At 41.8% G+C, this 13,583-nt stretch overlaps 1 protein-coding gene across 8 annotated transcripts in view; it reads right to left on the bottom strand.

The window, feature by feature from the left end:
• RAD51AP1 (RAD51 associated protein 1) overlaps positions 1–13,583 on the bottom strand; it is a 51,444-nt gene that overhangs the window by 16,517 nt on the left and 21,344 nt on the right. For 6 of the 8 annotated variants that reach the window (XM_059683829.1, XM_059683826.1, XM_059683827.1 and 3 more), the window contains exons 7-8: positions 7,554–7,712; positions 4,383–4,523 (exon numbers count right to left, since the gene is read on the bottom strand). In XM_059683829.1, coding sequence (XP_059539812.1) covers positions 4,383–4,523; positions 7,554–7,712 — 300 coding nt within the window. Of the gene's footprint in view, positions 1–1,932; positions 3,898–4,382; positions 4,524–7,553; positions 7,713–13,583 lie in introns of those variants that run through there. The other 2 variants (XM_059683830.1, XM_059683824.1) reach the window with 2 other exon arrangements.

Here is a 13,583-nt window from a genome sequence, read left to right on the forward strand (position 1 = left end):
GAGGACACGACCTGCCCTCCTAAAGTCGCCAAAGGACAGGACCTAACCTAAGCCACATTCTCTGAGACAGCCCGGCAGGCACCACTGACCCTCCCTGCAGGCCGGGCCCCCCGCCCCCATCCCCTGTCCCTGCACAGCTCCCATAGACCCCCGCTGGCTGAGTCAGGCACAACAGATTTGCAGCCACAGGGGCGAGTAGGCAGCTAATGAAAAATGAAAAATGTGAGAACGAACAAATGAAGCAGCTACTGCAGTGGGGAAAAGACATTCATCAAATTCTTTGTCTCTGAGAAACTGAGGCAGCCAGCTCAGGCCCCTGCACGGGACGAGGATTCTGCTTCTAAAGAAACGTCCTGGGGTTAGAAGTGAGGGGGTGCTGCCTTTCCCCTCTCAGAGCTCTAGGAGGAGTCTGTGGTCCCCTTCCTGGTATTCTTAACACCCAGAGACCCCTCTTCAATCCAGGGCAGGAATGTTCCATGCTGACCGCCTCCAGAAAGCAGAGAACAAAGAGGCACTTCTTGACTTCAAGCCTCTAAACCAGTGGTTCTCAACCTTGGCTGCACATTAGAATCACCTGGGAATCTTTAAAATCCTGATTTCTGGGCCTCATCCTCCGGAAATTCTGTTTCTTTGTTATGGGGTGAGGCCACAACATTAGTAACAAAGAAACAGAATTTCCGGAGGATGAGGCCCAGAAATCAGGATTTTAAAAAGATTCCCAGGTGATTCTAATGTGCAGCCATGGTTGAGAACCACTGCTCTAAACAGACTTGACCACTGCGGGCAAAGACCTGCAGCTGAGAGGAGACAGGTTCTGGGTGTTGAGGTCCAGAGTGTGGAAGGCCTCCTGGGGGAGCAGTGGATCTGGAAGCCTGTGTGCTGGGTCAGAGCCCTGCACATAGACATGCCTGGATTGGGGTGAGGAGGAGAAGGAGGACTAGAGGGAAGGAACACTGAGTGTTTATTGGCGGCCATGTAAAAAGGACTGTGACCCTCCCCTCCCGCCGAGTCACTCCCTAAGGCAGCAGGAGACGGAGGGTCTGAGAGCAGCCACACAGCGTTGTGGCCGTGACCAAGGCACCAAGATGGTGTCCATGCAACGGGGCTGAGGAGGTGTCAGAGGACCTCACCCCAGAAAGCCCAATAGCTCTTTGTGTGAGAGAGAGAAGGTGGCAGGGAGGGAGGGAGAGAGCAAATTGGACTCAAGAGGCCTCAAGGCCCAGATGAGGAGAATATACCAGGGATCAGCATGGACTTGAGCTCTGAGGTGAGGGTCAAGGGCAGCTGGGTGGGGACCAGCCCAGACAGAAGACTGAGGTCCAGATGTCCTTGACCCTGCTCGGTTCTTTGGCACCTCTGCCTGCGATATAAACTGTCTGACATGGAAGTACAACTCCAGAGAAGGGGGTAGGGAACCTAAGTTAAATAATATTTTGTTTTTGTTTTTTCACTTGGCAGAATGGGGGCTGAAGCTGAAGTTAGGTTTGGTTACTAAACAATAAAGAAAGCAACATTTCTTGCATACTCAGACTGTGTGGTCTGAGTTTGCTGCTGACTATAAACCGACAAAAAGTTGTAAAATCAAGTACTAATCTCTAGGGTTTAGGTCAGATCCAGGAGTAGTGCCACTCAGCCAGAAGCCGGCTCATGGCTGGCCAGTGCAGAGGTGGTGGCAGGAGCCTCTCCCACCTCCTTGGCAGCACTAAGAATGTCCAACTAACAGTTTAGGCCCGATCCCTTGGGGGCCTAAGCCTTTAGTCGGATATCCCCCGAGGGCTCCCTGGCTGCCAGAAGGATGTCTGACTGCAAGCTTAGGCCTGATCCCCCGGGGAGTGGGCCTAAGTCAACAGGTGGACATCCCCCAAGGGGTCCTGGACTGCAAATGGGCACAGGCCGAGCTGAGGGCCCCCCCCCCCCCCCGAGTGCATAAATTTTTGTGCACCGGGCCTCGAGTATAGGATAATTGTACCTGCTACCCCATAACCCAGAGTGCCCTAGATTATACTGCTTTATTACTTTCTAGTTTGAGGTATAAAATAGTATTTTATTATTTTAATTTATATTTCCTTAATTACCAGTGAGACTGAAATTCTTTTCATATGTATTTCTAGTTGTATTTCTTGAGACTATTAATGTGTTCATGTCTTTGGTTCATTTTCCCATTGGGATCTTGGTGATCTTCTCACATTTGAATAAAATAGTAACTAACTGGCAATCTGAGGTCAAACCTAGCTCTCAGATATATTGTTTAGTCCACATAGTGTAAAAAAAAAAATTCATTTTTAAAACAAGAGATTTCACTTTAAAATCTACATCTTTGGTTTCGCTTGTAAAAAATCAGACCTGGAAATAATCCTGCATGTAAACAATTAGATGGAGTTGAGCAACAGATGCTTCCTATCAAAGGGGTGTGAGCTCTTAAGTCCAACAATCCTTTCTCACCCAAGTTTATGACTCAGGCCCAATTCTCTCACATTACTTGCCTTACCCTTTCACACAATGAATCTATGAGCACTTTGTGCTTTATGATATTAACTCTTAATGGGGAGTACATTGAATCTATAGATTGCTTTGGGTAGTATGGACATTTTAATGATGTTGATTCTACCAATCCATGAACACGGTATGTTCTTCCATCTGTTTATGTCTTCCTCTCTTTTTTCAACATCGTGTAGTTTTCTGAGTACAGGTCTTTTACTTCCTTAGTTAAGTTTATTCCTAGGTATCTTAATTTTTTTGTTGCAATGGTAAATGGGATTGTTTTTTTAGTCTCTCTTTCTGTAGGTTCACTATTGGTGTATAGAAATGCCATAGGTTTCTTGGTGTTAATTTTGTATCCTGCTACATTACCTAATTCATTTAATAAGTCTAATAATTTTTGATGGAGTCTTTAGGGTTTTCTATGTACAGTATCATGTCATCTTGAATAAGGACAGTTTTACTTCTACTTTTCCAATTTGGATGCCTTTTATTTCTTCTTGTCTGATCACAATGGCTAGCACTTCCAGTACTGTTGAACAGGAGTGGTGAGAGTGGGCATCCCTGTCTTATTCCTGTTCTTAGGAAAATGGTTTTAGTTTTTGTCCATTGAGTATGATGTTGGTTGTGGGTTTGTCATATATGGCTTTTATGATGTTGAGGTATGAACTTTCTAGTCCCACTGATATTAACTCTTTATCCATCCATGCCATATCATTCCATTATTTTTTTCTATCTTTTTTTATTATGCTACCTTTAAATTTCTTGTCATTATATCATTTTTTTAAAAATTCCTTTTGTTGGGGAATCACTAATTATTCTCAGGAGAAATACACTGAGGATTATCCTTCTAATGACACTGCATCATTAATTCAGTAACTAATGTTCCTCCTTTCCTTCTCCAAAAATTTTTAAGTCCTCATTAAAATCTTAGTTGTTTAAACTGGAAAAAAACATTAAAGATTATATAGTGCCTAATATTTTAGATGATGGAATGAAGACTCATAAATTAAATAATCACGTCTCAGGCCTAAATCTGTCTATTTATACCTAGTTATGACTAGAGGAATGACCACTGTGGGCCAACCAAGAATGTCACTGAAAAGAAGTAAAATAAACCTGAGTAGACTTGGAATGACTGAGAGGACAGGGGACAAATGAAGAAAGACTTACTAGAAAGAGAAAACTGCATAAAGAGAGGCTGTGACAGAAGAATACAAACACTCTGTTTAAGGGGCAAAAAATGTATCCATTTCACTGGAATAGAGGATTCAACTGATTGGACAAAAGCAAGTGGAGAAGGAACTATTAGGAAGGCACTAATAGTTTGGGTATAAAATGAACAGGGCTGTGTTAGGGTTTTAATAATGTCAAGAAGGGTGAAGGTCAAAGAAATCTTGAAGCATCAGTGAGACTTGGCTGTGGAACAAAGAAAACAAAATAAAAAGGTCAAGTTTGTGTGAGACGGAGGTTGAGTTTGCTAGGGCATTTGCTAAATGTTGGAATTCCCACGTATGAGCCTTGATGCTTCTTCAGTTGGACTGTGGAGGTCAGCAAGTCTTGAGCAAACTGATTTATTGTCAAAACATGTATAAGAATCTTAACTGTTAATACTCTTTGACACTGTAATTCTTTTACTAGGAATTTATCCTAAGAAAATAATTAGGATGTGCCCACAGACTTCTAAAATAAAGATGTTTGTGCTTATTGCAACCTTATTTATAACATTAAAAACTAATAAATAATCTCAATGCTCAATATAAGGGAATGATAAAATGATGAATAAATGCAAAACCTTGGTTTTGAAGAAAATGTAACAATATGTATACCATTTACAATGAGGAAAACAATCTACCAGTGGTAACTTTCCAAGCCCCTGCTCTTGATTGATAAATATACCATACCTGGTGGGACCCACTTAGGTCTCTTGCTTTCACTTGAAGGACTGCGTATTTGTAATGGTTTCCTAGTTGCCTCTGAAGAAAGAGAAACCTTTTTTGATGAGGGCTGAGATTCTGATTTGACAGCAGCTGGAGCAGAGTCTACTGAAGTCATTTATTAGAAAAACACACATAAAATAGAGTTTAAGTCCAGCATGTATGTGTAAAAATTATAGTTATATAATCTTATAAAAATTTAAAAGGCAGTATCATTTTGAAAAACTTATTAATCAATAAAAATTTACTGAAAACCTAAGAATAACCATCTTTTATGAGCATTTATATGATAGGCAGTGTAGTAAGCATATCATAAACATTATATTTAACCCTTACAGAAACGCTGATACAGATATTACTATCCCCAATGTCAGCAGTTAGGGGAACAGAGGTTGAGCAAACTGTCTGTGGCTTGATCACTAGTAAACAATATAATAGGATTAGGAACCAGGTCTGACTCCAAAGTTCATACTTCTAAACATTGCATAAAGTGTCTCATTAGTATGTGTCAGTGAGTCAATATATTAGCATCTAGGGCAGCGGTTCTCAATCTGTGGGTCGCGACACCTTTAGTGGTCGAACGACCCTTTCACAGGGGTTGCCTAAGACCATCTTGCATATCAGATATTTATATTACGATTCATAACAATAGCAACATTACAGTTATGAAGTAGCAACGAAAATAATTTTATGGTTGGGTCACAACATGAGGAACTGTATTTAAAGGACCAGAAGGTTGAGAACCACTGTATTAGCAAGTACTCAACACCACGCTATTTAAGGCAAGAGCAATTCCTACCATTAATAAATGGAGCCTGAATAATGAAAATTTTAGTTTCAAAAAAGCATTTCTATTAAGTAAATAACACATAAAAACATATATCAAAAGTGAAACATACCAGTTTAATGAAAGTTATATTATAACTAGGGGCCCAGTGCACTGGGTGTGTGTGTGGGGGGGAGTGTCCCTCAGCCCAGCCTGCCCCCTCTCACATACTGGGAGCCCTCAGGCGTTGACCCCCATCACCCTCCAATCGCAGGATCGGCCCCTTGCCCAGGCCTGACGCCTCTGACAGAGGTGTCAGGCCTGGGCAGGGGACCCTCATTTCCCCCCATCACTGGTTCTGCCCCCAGCCCAGGCCTGATGCCTCTGGCCCAGGCGTCAGGCCTGGGCAGGGGACCCCCAGACCCCTCCGATTGCTGGCTCTGCCCCTTGCCCAGGCCTGATGCCTCGGCCAGAGGCGTAGACCCCCATCACCCTCCGATCGCCTGATCGGCCCCTTGCCCAGGCGTGACGCCTCCACCAGAGGTGTCAGACTTGGACAGGGGACCCCCATCTCCCCCCGATCATTGGCTCTGGCCCCCGCCCAGGCCTGAGGCCTCTGGCCCAGGAATCATGCCTGGGCAGGGGACCCCCATCTCCCTCTGATCGCTTGCTCCACCCCCCGCCCAAGCCTGATTAGCCAGCCATGACCCAGGCTTCAGGCCTGGGCAAGGGGACCATCATATCCCCCCAATCCCTGGCTCTGTCCCCCGCCCAGGCCTGATGCCTCAGCCAGAGGAGTTGACCCTCATCACCCTCCAATCACCAATCACCGGATCGGCCCCTTGACCAGGCCTGAGGCCTCCGGCAGAGGTGTCAGGCCTGGTCAGGGGACCCCCAGCTCCCCGCAGTTGCAGGCTCCGCCCCTGCCCAGGCCTAACGCCTCTGGCCTAGGCGTCCGGCCTGGGCAGCGGGGACCCGCAGTGGCAGCGGGGGGCGCCGCGATCGCGCGGGCTCCGCTCCTACCCCTGCAGGATGCCTCTGGCCTAGGCGTCCGGCCCGGGCAGCGGGGACCCGCAGCTACAGCGGCCCCACGATCGTGGGCTTCGCTTTAGGCCCAGGCAAGGGACCCCTAGCTCCTGGGACTGCCAGCTTCGACTGTGCCCAGCTCCCATCGCTGGCTCCACCCCTACTTCCTGCTATCACTGGCCAGGGCGGCCAAGGTGCCTGATTCTCTGATCATGGCTGGGGGGCAGGGCAAAGGCGGCCCCAGGGCTGCCTTTGCCTGCCCCCCGGCTCTTAGCTCCCCCCTGGGTTTCCGATCACTGTCAGTGGCAGGGGGCTTCTTCCTGCTTTCCATTTCGCCTCCCTGCATTGTGCCTACATATGCAAATTAACCGCCATCTTGTTGGCAGTTAACTGCCAATCTTAGTTGGCAGTTAATTTGCATATAGCCCTGATTAGCCAATGAAAAGGATGGCGTCGTACGCCAATAACCATTTTTCTCTTTTATTAGTGTAGATAGTCTACCATAGATCATGAATTAAAAATATCCTAACTTTTTAAAAAATATATTTTATTGATTTTTTTACAGAGAGGAAGGGAGAGGGAAAGAGAGTTAGAAACATCAATGAAAGAGAAACATCGACCAGCTGCCTCCTGCACACCCTCTACTGGGGATGTGCCCACAACCAAGGTACATGCCCTTGACTGGAATCGAACCCAGGACCCTTGAGTCCGCAGGCCGATGCTCTATCCACTGAGCCAAACTGGTTAGGGCTATCCTAACGTCTTTTACAAAAAAAACAAGTATTCCATGTTGAAATTATCACAAATTGCAAAAGTTTCATTGTAGAAATGATTTCTAATGGAATTAGTTTTGAAAAAAACAAAAAGGCCCTAAATATGTGGCAAAAGGGTTCTCAAATAAAAAATTAAACAAGCATGAAAGGAAGAAGTTAGAATCATGCAAAGTTGCCTGGAGAAAACTTGGTCCAGTGGATAGAGTTTACACCAGGAATGGGCAAATCTGGGTGCAAATCCCAGCCCCTCACTTATTAGTTGTAAGAATTTCAACAAATTATTTAAACTCTTTGAGCCTCAGTTTTCTCACTGCAAAATGCAGGTGATAACTGCTATATCAGAGGGTGGCTGTCAGTGCTAAATGGAGGTAATACACAGGAAGTGCCAGATAGGTAGTGGAGCTCATTACTCTTGTCTGCTGTTCTCCCTCCCCCCTCCCCCCCCCCCCCTACTTTCCTTTATGTATTTTAACCAGAAATGAACACTGGCAAACCTTAAGGAGACCAAAGGCAAAGATAAAAGAAACTCATTAAATACATTTTCTTTATAAATGTGTTTTAAACTAAGCTTACCTAATGAATTACATTTGGACTTAGCTTTCTTCTCTTTCTTTACAACTGGAGATTTAACCTTCACTTCTTTCTTTTTAATTTCTTTACTTTTTCTCATAGTGAAGTCTTTATCATTATCTTCACTCTCACTAAAATCAGAATCATCTTCAGAATCTTCACCTAAAACAAAAGATTACATGCTTCAGTTTTGTTATAAAAAGTAAGGCTTCTATGGCCTTGACTTTACAGCTTTTGCACCAGATTCTTGTGTAAATTTGTGCTAAGTCATTTCCTGTGTGAAACACTGCAATTATGGAGAGCATGGTTCTCTGGATTTGAATCCTGTCCCCTCCACCTACATGTTGTGTGACCTCAGACAGGTTGCTTGCTAACCGCACTGTGCCCAGTTTCCCATGTATAAGGTGGGGATAACCACAAAACCTACGTCACAGGGTTGTTGTGTGGACTAAATGAGTTAATATAGGTAAAGCATGTGCAATAACATCTGGCTTACCGCAAGCAAAGTAGAATTGTTTGCTATTACTATTATCATTATAATTTCCCATTAGTAATCTTTACTTCCGATTTTACCAGTTTAGCTCAGTAACTTTTTAAAACAATGGTAGGATATTACATTGGCTACTCTTTCAAAATGATAACCTTGGTGGTATTAATAACAGCACACCTTCCCTTAATCACATAAACTTAGCATTCTAGAACAGAAACACATTGGGAATTGAGGAGACTAACCATACCACAACAAGCTTAATAGATCCTATATAATAAAAGCCTAATATGCAAATCGACCAAATGGCGGAACGACCGGTCACTATGATGCGCAATGACCACCAGGGGGCAGATGCTCAACGCAGGAGATGCCGCCAGCCCACAGGCCCCAGGCCAGCTAAGGCAGGTGCCAGCGGGGGTCCCCTGACACCCCACCAGTCGCTTCTCAGAGAGAGGCAACCAGTGGCTGCGGTGGGGGCTGGGGCCAGCAAGTGGGTGTTGCCAGGCTCACTAAGGCAGGTGCCAGTGGGGGGCCCCCCCAATCACCCCACCAGTCACCCCACAGATTGGCTCCAATGGCTGGTCAGGCCTAGGGACCCTACCCATGCATGGATTTCATGTGCTGGGCCTCTAGTAATGCTATATGATTTCATTTGGGACATACCTTTAATTTCCGGCAAAGTCTTATCTGGGATGATATAAACCAGTGATATAATGCTAAGTAAGCACAGCTTCTCTGGGAAAAAGTATGGAGAATACTTAATAGTTAAGCACTACATGCTTACTGCAGAAGATATAGACCACATACAAAAAGTATTAAAGAAAAAGAAGGTCCACTCCCTAATCTTACCACTCAGAGATAACCAATGTTATGCCCACCATATATAATCTCTACCTATCTATATGAAATACATTTTATATAAAAAATACATGAGAAATTTCAAACATATACAACAGTAGATAATAAATTGTTCAACAATCCTTAATATTTTGATGCATTTGTTTCATCTATCTACCTTTTCTTCTTCTTTTCTCATCCCTTTCCTTCTTGGAGTTCATTAAATCTGAAGTATGTGTCATTACACTCCTATATACTTCAGAATGTATCTCTAAAAAACATGGGCTTTAAAAAAAACAATGTCATTATCATATCAATTTAATAATAGCTTCTTGGTATTACCTTCTATCCAGTTCATATTAATCACTTTTTACATAGAGCAATATCCCCTCTCTTTTAGGACCCGCATGTCTTTGACTTGTTGAAGTAACCAAATCAGTTGTCCTATAAAATGCCCACGTTCTGGATTTGTCTGTTTTTCCTTCCTCATGGTGTCATTTAATTTGTTCTTGCATTTTCTGTGAGCTGGAGTTTCCTCAGGACTGAATTAGAATCAGGCTCACCTTCTTATTTTTTGGTAAGAATACACTTCATAGGTAATGCTCTGTACTTCATGTTATATCATATCAGAAAGCACATAATGTGGTTGTCCAACTCTTGGTTGGTTCAGTTGAGGCCAGCCTGAATTCTCCACTGTAAAGATTCTCATCAGCCTCCTGATGATCTTTGCCTAAATTAATGATGGTCATTATGATCTTCAAATTAGAATTTCCTTATTCTACCATTCTTTCCACACAAATAAAATGTTTTAAAAGAGAAATCAACCCACATATTCACATGATGATTACTGTTATATGGAATTAGCCATATAAGGCCAGCAGATGTCATAAAGGCTGTTATAAGTAGTACCTTGCAAAATCAAGTTATTTTTTCTGGAGTCCCAAAAAGACCTAGGTTCAGGGGGGCAGCAAGTAGTAGAAAGTTTCTCCAAAAGTTTAGAATATAAAATCTAGGAGGACAAAACTTCCTATGCATCCAACAGTTTTGGTATTGCATGTGTTATTTTCTTGGCTGGAGAGAATAAACAGTAGGAACTGAGTTTCTCTATTGAACAAGCTTATTAAAAGATGGCATCCAACTGTTCTTCATCAGTCAACTGAGAAAGCAGTTAAATAATTTGGAGCTCCCAGAATCCCAAGTTACTAGCATACCAGATTAGAAAATCTGGAAGGCCCAAACACTGAGGTTATGGATTCTGGGAATCATTAGATTTTCTTAAGAAAAGTCTTATGTTCCCTCTAATTTTCACTTTTCTTTTCCAACTGAAGTTCACAGATGACCCTTTCTCTTCTCATCTAGGGTGAGCCAATGCAGGGGGAAAGCAGACAGATCACCTAAAGAAAGAACCCTGCTTTAAAAAAAAAAAAAAAAAAAGTCCCTACAAGGTTATCCGAACTGATAACAGTTGCACATTCAAGTATAATAAAAATCAATTCTGAGGGGTTTGGAGAGTTGTTAGTCATTCTGGGCTTAGGGTGAATGAAAATAAACTGACTGTATTGCAACTTAAAGTACAATAAGCAAGAAGGAATATGTTTGTATTTCAATTTAAGGTAAAGCAGGCTTGGCTGGAGTAGATTAGAAGGTTTACAAGATAGCGTAAGGCTTTTGCATTCTTGGGTTGGAGGTCAGAAGAGAAGTCAAAAAATTAGAGATGCAATGAAAAAATTTTGCTTGAAGCTTAGTTTGTATATCCACAGCACAGGTTAGAGGGCAATTATCACTTTTCAGCTAATGAGCTAGTTCCCTGTAATGTTTCTCAGGGCTGGACCACATGTCTATTTATAGGGAGAATAGCCACACTTGTAGTTTGGTGGAAGCCATAAAAATGAAACAGAAAGAACAAAACAAAACAAATTAGCTCTCAAAGATCTAAAGAAGCAGTCATTTTAGTCTATAAGTAATACAAGAAGATCAAGAACTTTTGCATCTTGCAAAACAAAACTTAAGAATTTTTAAAAAGATTTTTAAATTGATGTTTAGAGAGAGAGGAAGGAAAAGGGAGAAAAACATAGATATGAGGCAACATTAATCAGCTGCCTCCTCCACACCCCCTACTGGGGATTGATCCCAAAACCTGGGCATGTGCCCTGACTGGGAATCGAACTGGCAACCTTTCAGTGTATGGAATGATGCCCAACCAACTGAGTGAGCCACACCAGCCAGGAAACAGAACCCAAGAATTTTTAAGTGTCTATTACTACATAAACTACTAGCATCATTTTCTCTCAGTATCTTAACCAGTCTAACATCCAATAACTCAAACATTCCATTAATTGACAAATGATTTTTATCACAATGGCTTCCCATTGTAATTATTCTCCTATTGCAATTATAACAACCCTCATTATTAGAATTCCAGTAAAATCATAATTTGACAACCATGTTTTCCCCAAACAACTACAGGTCTTGAATCTGTCTAAGGAAAAATAATTTTCAGTTAGAAATATTTTTTGCCATTCTCTTATCCAGCATAACTTCGGATATTTCAACCAATGTTTTCTTTCCTGTTTTTCATGTTTTCTATATCCCAAATTGCTGTTCAACTGTACGGAACTCAAAATAAAAATATATTCTTTCAAAATTATGACTTATATTTCATCTAAAAAATATTTGCTTATGCAAAATTGAGTAAGAAAAAGAAACATAGAACCAAGCTATTTACTTTTTTAACTCATTATTTCCTTTAAAATGTTTTTAATCGTAGTAAAATTTACTAACCTAAGCTTTTTTAAGTGTACAGATCAGTAGTGTTAAGTACATATATTCACATTTTTGTGCAACAATCCTCCAGAGCTTTTAATCTTGCAAAACAGAGATTCAGTACCCATTAAACATTTCTCCATTCCCAGTCTCTGCTAATCACCATTCTACCTCTGTTTCTATGAATTTGACATTTTAGATATCTCATATAAGTGAATCACAGTGATTGGCTTGTTTTACTTAACATAATGTCCTCAAGGTTTATCCAAGATATAGCATGTGACAGGATTTCTTTCCTTTTTAAGGTTGAATAAAATTCCATTGTATGTATATACCACATTTTGTTTATGCATTCATCATCAAGGATATTTGGATTGCTTCCATTTCTGGGCTTTTGGTAATAATGCTGCTATGGGTGTGCAAATATCTGAGACCCTGCTTTCAATTCTTGTAGATATATACTCAGATGTGGAAATGCGAGATCATATGGTAGTATTGCTTTTTAAATCCTCACCTGATTTTTTCCATTGATTTTTTTAGAGAGAATGGAAGGGAGGGAGGAAACGGGGGGGGGGGGGGGGCGCACGGGGGGAGGGTAAGAAAGAGAGAGAGGGGTGGGAGAGAGGAAGAGAGAAACATCAATGTGAGAGACACTTAGATTGGTTGCCTCCTACATGTGCCTCAATTGGGACTGGTGATTGAATCTGCAACCCAGGTATGTGCCCTTGACCGGGAATCACATCCCAGACCCATCGGCACAGGCTGTTTGCTCTAACCACTGAGAAACACCAGCTAGGGCTGGCAGTTCTATTTATTATTTTTTGAGTAACTGCTATACTGTTTTCCATAGTGGTAGCTTCATTTTACATTTCCACCAACAGTGCACAAGGATTCTAATTTCTCCACACCCTCACCAACACTGGCTCTTTTCTGTTTTTTAATATCCTAATAAGTTGTGATGTGAAATCTCATTGTGGTTTTGATTTGTTTATGTCAGGGGTCCTCAAACTTTTTAAACAGGGGGCCAGTTCACTGTCCCTCAGACCGTTGGAGGGCCGGACTATAGCTTAAAAAAACACTATGAACAAATTCCTATGCACACTGCACATATCTTATTTTGAAGTAAAATAACAAAATGGGAACAAATACAATATTTGTATTTGCATGTGGCCCGCGGGCCGTAGTTTGAGGACCCCTGGTTTATGTCTACAATACAGTGCACATAATACTGAAATATCGCTACTGATTAGTAACGTTAAGCCTCTTTTCATATGCCTTTTGGCCATTTGTGTATAATCTTTAGAGAAATGTCTATTCAAGTCCTTAACTATTTACTTTTAAGAGTAGAGGAGCAGTTTTATTTTTAAAATTTTTTGTTTTGTTTTGTTAATGCTAACCCAAGGATATTTTTCCATTGATTTTTAGAGGGAGTGGAAGGGGGAGGAGAGAAAGAGAAAAAGAAACATCAATGTGAGAGAGATACATCGATTGGTTGCCTTCTGCACGCGCTGCAACTGGGTCAGGGCTGAAACTTGCAACCCTGGTATGTGCCCTTGACCAGGAATCAAACCATTCAGTGCTCAGGCCAACACCCTAACCACTAAGCACCACTGGCCAGGGCCAGGGGCAATTTTAAAGTCACTATTCAAATCAGGATTTCCATAAAAACTTACTATTATAAAATGGTTCAAGTGAGATTATCTGAAGTTGAAATGCAAATAACACAATGGTATTCTTTTTAAATGTCTATCACCCACTAGAAACATAACTCACAAATTCCAAAAACTCAACAAGCAAAGCAAGTGATTTCACTTCCACAAACATAGCCAACATTTTGGTCCTTTATTAATTTTGTTAGTGTGCTAAGTAGTCCTGCAATTTATAACTTCAGAATTGATTACTGCTTTTTCTGACAGGCATACATCAAATAATGATAATAATAT

The sequence above is a fragment of the Myotis daubentonii genome, chromosome 2, assembly GCF_963259705.1.
Source record: "Myotis daubentonii chromosome 2, mMyoDau2.1, whole genome shotgun sequence".
NCBI lineage: Eukaryota > Metazoa > Chordata > Mammalia > Chiroptera > Vespertilionidae > Myotis > Myotis daubentonii.